At 38.3% G+C, this 8144-nt stretch overlaps 1 protein-coding gene across 2 annotated transcripts in view; it reads left to right on the forward strand.

The window, feature by feature from the left end:
• The window catches only part of PTGFR (prostaglandin F receptor), a 47480-nt gene extending 40675 nt beyond the window's left edge, over positions 1-6805 (forward strand). For both annotated transcript variants that reach the window (XM_003411219.4, XM_023549446.2), the window contains one exon: positions 2292-6805. In XM_003411219.4, the coding sequence (XP_003411267.1) occupies positions 2292-2594 (303 nt within the window). In that variant the 3' untranslated portion in view covers positions 2595-6805. The remainder of the gene's footprint in view (positions 1-2291) is intronic.
• The last annotated feature ends 1339 nt before the right edge of the window (positions 6806-8144 follow it).

Here is an 8144-nt window from a genome sequence, read left to right on the forward strand (position 1 = left end):
TTTACATAAAACTCTTCCCACAGCTTTATTGGTGGTGAAGTAGGTTAGTGTATGTTTGCAGTCAGGCCCTAGAGCAACCTCTCTTGAAGGCTGGGAGGGAGAGTGAGAGTGGATGCCTGGGCACTGCTCTCGTGTCCTGGAGAGAAGCCTCAGTGTCGATTTATGGCTGGTGACCAACTGTTTGCAGAGAAGGGAGGAGAGTCAGAGAAGTGCAGGTTGTATAACTCAAGCATTTTTTTAATGTGCACATTTCTAAACCAGGGCCAGCTGTTTTGTGCCATTACGCTGTTCTCAGTTGAACACAGTGGTGTCTTGGCTGGGCTATGACACCCCCAAGAACAGTTGTTGTTGTTAGTTGCCATCGAGTCGATTCCTACTCACGGCGACTGCATATGTCCGCAGTAGAACTGCTTCCTAGGGTTTTCAAGACTGTGACCTTTCAGAAGCAGAGTGCCAGGCCTGTCTTCTGAGGCACCTCTGGGGGTGGGTTCAAACTGCCAACGTTTTGTCTAGTAGTCAAGCGCTTAACCATTTGCATCACTCAGGGTCTTCTCCCTAAGAATATGTCTACTCATGCATACATTTATTACCTGTGAGAAAAAAGAAATATTTATTCACTCATACTTGAAACAAAACAAAACAGAAATCCAGCACAGTGTATGCTTGGTTCATCAATGTATTCTCAGTACCTAGCACATTGCTTGGCACCTAGGAGATAATCAATAGATTATGTGGAGAGGAAAGAAAAAATATAAAGTAAAAATATCTCAATCCAACTGCCAACCAAGTCTTTGCCCTGCTTTCTCCTAAACTGAACTGGACTCATATAGGCTTATTTCTTCAATCCAGTGGATTTGGGAGGTAGTGGTACAAGAGTCTGTACCTGACCCAGGTACTGTTGTGTAGGGACTGCTGTTTTTTTCTGTATTGGAAACCTGGTCAGCCTTATATACCTACAGAATTTTAGGCTCCGAGGAAGAGAGCCTGGAGGGAAAGGACCATTTCCCAAGGGATCTGCATGGACTGCAAGATGCAGTTCCTTTTAGAGGCATAAATAACCCTGGAATCCTTCAGTAGTAGATGCTATTGCATTAAAACTTTAAGAAATGTTTAAACCTCAGAATACTAGGCTTTTGTGATAGATGGTCAGATGTTTCTCCGATGATTAGCTTCTGTGCTTCTAGAAATAGTCTCAATGAATAAACATAACACATAACAATTCTTTCCAACACTTACTGTGCATATTTTAGTTTTTGGCTTTGTACTGGGTATTACAAATAAAAAGAAAATGAGACATACTCATAGATATATAGATAAATGCATAATTATATAATAGATAAGTGATATCACTGGGTATTAACAGGGTATTGTGGGCACATAGGGGAAGGAGCAACTTAATTCATCTTGATGAAGCTAGGGAAAATTTCATGGAGATGAGAGCCATTTTAACATAGGTTTTGAAGGGTGGGTAGGAGTTTTGTCACGGAGAGAAAGGGGGAATAGTTCAAAACAAAGGGAGTCATACAAAGCAAAGCTCATAGAAGCCCTCAAGACCCCTAGAAATTCAATTGATACTTTTTGGAATATATTAGACAGGTTAAGATTGAGGTGATGGGTATAGAAAAGGGAATATGAAATCTGAGACATTTGTATCATTGTAATTGCTGAGCAGAAAATTCTAAAAAGTAACATTTCAAGACAATGTCAGGTACCATGTGCAAATTAATATCAGACACTCTAAATTCATTTCTGTAACTCTCTGTGTTAACTTATTTATACTTTATTTAATTAAATATATTTCCAGTTTTTTGTAATTGAAATATACAAATGTATGTTGGCTTTGAATTTACAGTTCCCAGAAGTCAGAGAAGATCAGTTACTGGTATTAGTTTTTGCCTTTCCTTGGATCATTCTGTTTGTGTGCATTTGACTTACTATAGAAGTTATCATTTTTGTAGTTATGATGTCAGTTTGAATTCAAAGGATTCAAATATATGTAATCAGTGTTTCAACTATCATTCTTTTTTTTTTTTTGGTCAGTGTTTTGCAAAAGAAACTTTATAGAAAGTGAAATAAATACCATGTAGGATACCTAGTTATCTTAAAAGACTTTAGGACTCTAGATAGAGATGGTGACTGCACAGCATTGTGAATGTACTCAATGCCACTGAATTGTCCACTTTAAAATGGTTAATCTTATATCTGTGCATATCACCTCAGTATTAAACAAAGCAAAACCATAGGATCAAAAACATGTCTTTATCAACTGATTTCCCTGTTTTGTTTTCCAGGTGACAATGGCCAACATTGGAATTAATGGAAATCGCTCTTCGGAGACCTGTGAAACAACAATTTTTGCTCTCCGGATGGCTACATGGAATCAGATCTTAGATCCTTGGGTATATATTCTTCTGCGGAAGGCTGTCCTTAAGAATCTCTACAAGATTGCCAGACGCTGCTGTGGAGTGCATGTCATCAGCTTACATATTTGGGAGCTTAGCTCCCTTAAAAGTTCCTTAAAGGTTGCTGCTATTTCTGAGTCACCACTTGCAGAGAAAGTAAATCAGCAAGAACCTAGTTTAATAGGACAGTGAGTCAGTGGAGGTCTAGGACAAAACTACGGAAAGTATTGGCAATGTTTCAGTTAATTGGATTTATATATATATAGCCCAACTGGAAAATTCAGACCTCAGCATGTAGTTTGGGGGCACTTTTGCCAGATTTGGCTGTTCAAATTTGTTAAATTAACTGGATAATTGCATATTTCCACTTGCTTTGTGTCTACCAGAGGCGTATCTAAGGCAAGACATGTAGGGTGCATGCCCTGGGCTCTGCTTAGGCGAGAGGGGATAAGCAGTTTCTGTTGGCCATCACAGTTTCCATCTTCAGCTGTGAGAGATGATTCAGCAATTTAACACTAATTGCTGTAGGCGCTATTTTCCGTAGATACACCACTGGTGTCAACTGGACATAAACATGACATGATTCCATGAGAGTTAAATCAGAAAAAAAATTGAGCTTCTCTGTGTTGTTTGTGAACTTATCTGTGCTTTTGGAACGAGGGCATCTGAGGCCTAAAGCATTTACTTGGTCTGTTTGCCAGAGAACATCTTGATGCTACCTGTACATTGAAATGGCCACTTTGGGATCTCCGCTTTGTAGCTGTTCCTTATAGATCAGGTACAATGAAATTTTTCATCTGGTCTGTTTTACCCCTCATTGTGTAGCCTCAATCGATACATGCATAGTCACATCACGTGGGATTCACTGTGGCTTAACCTTGCAAGCCTGTTTAGAGTTAGCCCATCCTTGTTATGTTTGACAATTAAATTATGACTGCCTGCATTTATTATTATGTAGGTAAATTATTGTTTGGGAGTGCCTGGGTGGTGTAAATGGTTAAGTGCTCAACTACTAGCTGAAAGATTGGTGGTTCGAACCCACCCAGAGGCACCTTGGAAGACAGCCTTAATGATCTGCTTCGAAAAGGTCACAGCCTTGAAAACCCTGTGGGGCAGTTCCATTCTGCAACACATGGGGTCACTATAAGTCAGAATAGACTTGGCAGCAACTAACAACAAAAGCGAATTGTTGTTTGAAAGGTTTTTGGAAAGTCATAGATTTACACAGCTTTCAGATAATCCATTTTTCCTCTGAAAATTCTAATGCACTGATGCACATTAAATACTTTTTAGAGAAATGAACGCTCTAACTCAGCACATACGCAGATGACTTGCATTATAGCAGCTCCTAAAGCTCTACCATCTGTAATGGATAATGCAAACAAACAGAACCTGAACTCAAGTGTCAAGTGCAAAGAATAATGGCAAAAGGCATTTTATCTTCAGCTGTCACTTCTGTGTCAGCGAACAAAAGAAACACAATCTATACATAATATCCAAAGAATGTCTGTGGCCTAGTGTCTTTCTTCCTGCTTTATACACACATACACAAACACACAAGGACATCAGAAATTTCCGTTGCTAGTGGGTTACTTAGATCTGTAGGATGGCCTCTTCTAAAGCCTGTCTTACCAGGGTCAAGGGGAGGATTGATAATTAGCCAGGCATTTGCGGATCATTATTATGGTTAATCGGAGCCCTGGTGGTGGAGTGGTTAAGAGCTCGACTGCTAACCGAAAGATCAGCAGTTCGAATCCACCATCCGCTCCTTGGAAACCCTGTGGGGCAGCTCTACTCTGTCCTGTAGGGTCACTGTGAATCAGAATCGACTTAACAGCAATGGATTTGGTTTTTTGGGTTAATATGGTTAATCAGGTGACCAAAGGATAAAAATCTCTCCAAATTTCCCGTTAATAATGCAAACTTTTTTTTTTTTTTCCACTTGTTTGTGTAGTTCAACACAGGGAATTTTAGTAATCATTCAGAATATCCTGGGTCCATTAGTGGGTAAGATAGGTAGTTCTGCTGTTTAATAGGAAAGTTCATTATTGTATGATTCCTTTGCTTTTGTTAATTTGGGTCCATTTTAAAACTAATCTTCCTGTGAGACTGATTCTAGATTCTCCAAGAAATTTGTGTAGTTCAAGTAGGCATAAATGACTATGTTCTTAAATTCCTGCTTGTAACTGGTAATTTGCATTTGTAGTTGTTACCTTTTGTGAATTTCAGTATATTCTCATGAATAAAGCAAAAGAAATTGAGCAAATAACCTCACTGAAGATTTAAAGATAATAACTTTGCCTGTGAATTTAAAGAGGGGAAACACACACACACACACACACACACACAGAGGCACATGATAGTCTTAATTTAAGACCAGTGAATGATTAATCACACAAATCTAGGTCGCTCTCATGTGTAGAGCACGTAGATGCTTGAAAAATACTTGCCAAATTTAATTGTAGACAAGAGTTTCTTAGTGAAAATGAATATAGAATTATAAATTTTTGTGCATTTGTAATTTAAACTGACAGTTCTAGTTACATATTGATTATTGTGGGATATATATACATATATATATAATGCACATATGTGTGTGACTATATGTATCCAGTGTACTTGCTTTAAAAAAAAGTCATTGTAATTTGTGTTTGCTGTTATATTACCTAAATGTTGTCACGTGTTGCAAGAGCACTTAAAGCCCAGAAGAACATTTAGATGGTTCAGAAGAGATATTTATTTCCCACAACTACTTAAGGGTGTTGATGTCCCTGTAAAATGAGCCACAAGGAAACAAAGCTCTGTCCTTTCTCTTTGTACTAAGTAGAATGCTACAGCGAACATTTCTGTGTATAGCAACTGGAGAGAGACATGAAGAAGAAACCCTCATTCTGACGCTCCAGGCCTATTCTTGAGGCTTCCAACCAGTTGGCAGCATTGTTGCTCTGTTGCCATGATGTCACCGTGGCCATATGTATCTGCACATTGTGAGATTGTGGCATGACCACATGTGTGAACACATGAGTATGAAGGGTTTGGGGAGTAATAGGGGAGTCACTCTGTATCCTGAAAGGGATATTATGTTATCTGAGCATAGGTTTAATGCAACTGAATTCATCTTCCAAAAAACCAAATCCATTGTTGTTGATTCAATTCTGACTCATTGGGACCCTGTAGTGATATTAAGCCCAAGGAGTAGGAAAAAAAAAAAATTATAAAAGAATATGCATATAGCTTGTTTCATTTAGGCTTTCCTTCCAAGGAAAATTAAAAAAAAAAAAAATGAGCACAACAATGTGTGCATGTGACTTAAGAATTTTATTTCTGTTATTGTATAGGTAGCAGCGTAGTTTGGCAAGTTATTGTGTAATGAAAAATAGGGTAAAACATCCACCAAAAACTTTTATATAAATGTTCAAAGTGAAAGTATATTTGTTCAGACTTCTAGAAATAAATAGTACAAATAGTTTTTCACAAGTTTACCAGTGTGCCATGTTTTAAGCTCTGTCATTAAATTTATAAGCAGACTGTCAAAGAAACTGAATTTCCCTTCTATTGGGTAAAGTATTCCTCAAGCAACTTCAGATAATATTTCATCATAATCTTCCTGGAGACTGGATTTTTTTCTAAGTGAGAGTTTTAAAAGATGAGACTAAAAAAAAAAAAAAAAACACCTGGGTTTTGACGATAATGATGACAGGGACAGATAGTGCTGACTCATAATTATATCCAAAAAGGTTTAGAATTTTGCTGATGGGCTTAGCTAGGTAGTAGAAATAGGCTCTTTTCATTTTTCTCTAATTGAAGAAAGTTGCTTCTCCTTATCTGTATCGCTGAAGTGGAAAATGCCTAAAAGTTAACATATATATGTGTGTGTTATGTAACAAACAGTCTCGTTTGCTCACTTTCAGACTTACAAAGAAAAAGCTGCTTTAGTTTTGTGCGTCGTCTGAGTTTAGAACCCAAACAATAGAGCAATTTTTAAACATGGAGAGTGGGCTTTTTGTGAGACCTGTTGCCAGTTTCACCTGTATCACCATCATTGCTCGCATTAATAAACTGTCTAAGGTCAGGACATGAGGCATGGGATCGTTACATTTCCTTCTTCATCTTCATCTGGGTGTCAGGTATTTTACCACCTACTAAATAATGTTGGACTTCAACTTGCTACTGACACATTTTAATATAGTTGATGAAACCTGCTTTTCTTTGTCATGTGAATAAATACATTCTGTGCTCTTTGTACTTCTTGGATTGTATAAGAGATTAAATGGTGATATGTATATTTTGTTGCTTGCATCCGTATGCAACTCATGTAATATTAGTGCTTTGATAAGAATAAAACTTCAAATGATTTTGTAATAAAGTTGGACTAGTGTTTATCAAGAGTGGTTATTTTTATGAAGGTCATCTAAAAACTTGGGATTCTTGAACCTAAACTCCCAGCTTTATTTATTAGATGGGAAGAATCTTAAATTGCTTTGCATCATTACCTTTTGCTACCTGTATTTGTCTTCTAGGTTTGCTGTAACAAAATACCTCAAACTGGGTGGCTTAATAGAAACCTGAATATAGGGTGTTGGCAATGTAGATTCCTTTTGAGGTTCTGAAGAGGAATCTGTTCCATGCCTCTCTAGCTTCAGATGGCAGCCAACGATCCTTGGTGTTCCTTGGTTTGTGACACCATGACTCCAAACTCTACCTCTGTCTTCCATGGCTGTCCTTTCTGTGTCTTTTCTGTTTCTTTGTGTGTCTCTTCTTATAAGGACACACGTCAGATGGGATTAGGGCCCACCCTACTACTTCAGTAAATTTCTCATGTGAGTTTAACCAATCTCATTTCCGAAGATGTTATTTCCAAATTTGGTCACATTCTCAGGTACTTGGACTTAGGATTTGAGCATATCTTTTTTGGGGGACATGAATCAGTTCATAACACTAGCCCTTCCTTGTCCATACTTTGTTCTATCTGGTCTCTCTTTTTCTTGTGTCTTACATTATCTGTTGTTGTTTTGTGCCATCGCATTGATTCTGACTCATAGCGATCCCATGTGACAGAGTAGAAATAGGGTTTCTTAGGCTGTAATCATTATGGGAGCAGATTGCCAGGTCTTTCCTCCCGCAGAGCTAACCACTGACCTCTCAGTTAGCTGAGCACTTAACCATTGTGCTACCGGGGCTCCTTTCACATTATCTAAAAAAAAATTTAAGCAGGTCATAATTCAGATGAATCTAATAATTTCCGAAATGTGGCAGTTTACACGTGCTGGTCAGGATATGAGTTATGTTTGTGTTAACATACAACCCCAAAATCTTCATGCTTTTAATTCACAAAGTTGTATATCTCACTTATGGTACTGGTTGGGTATGGTACTTGTAAGGAGCCTGGTGGTGCAGTGGTTAAGCACTCAGCTGATAACCACAAGGCTGGCAGTTTGAACCCATTAGGCATTCTGTGAGAGAAAGATGTGGCAGCCTGCTTCTGTAAAGATTACAGCCTTCGAAACCCTATGGGGTGGTTCTACTCTGACCTATAGGGTCACTATGAGTCAGAATTGACCCGATAGGAACAGGTTTTGGTTTGGATGGTACTTGTCCACTCAGATGGGGAGCTCTACTTATTGTGGTCACTCAGAGACCTTGAATGACAAAGCAGCCACAATCTTGTATGTTTCTGGATGGAAAAAAAAGAGCATAGTGAATTATGCACTGGCTCTTGGAGCATACATACTTGGCTACTAG

Source organism: Loxodonta africana, chromosome 3 (assembly GCF_030014295.1).
Source record: "Loxodonta africana isolate mLoxAfr1 chromosome 3, mLoxAfr1.hap2, whole genome shotgun sequence".
In the NCBI taxonomy this organism is placed as follows: domain Eukaryota; kingdom Metazoa; phylum Chordata; class Mammalia; order Proboscidea; family Elephantidae; genus Loxodonta; species Loxodonta africana.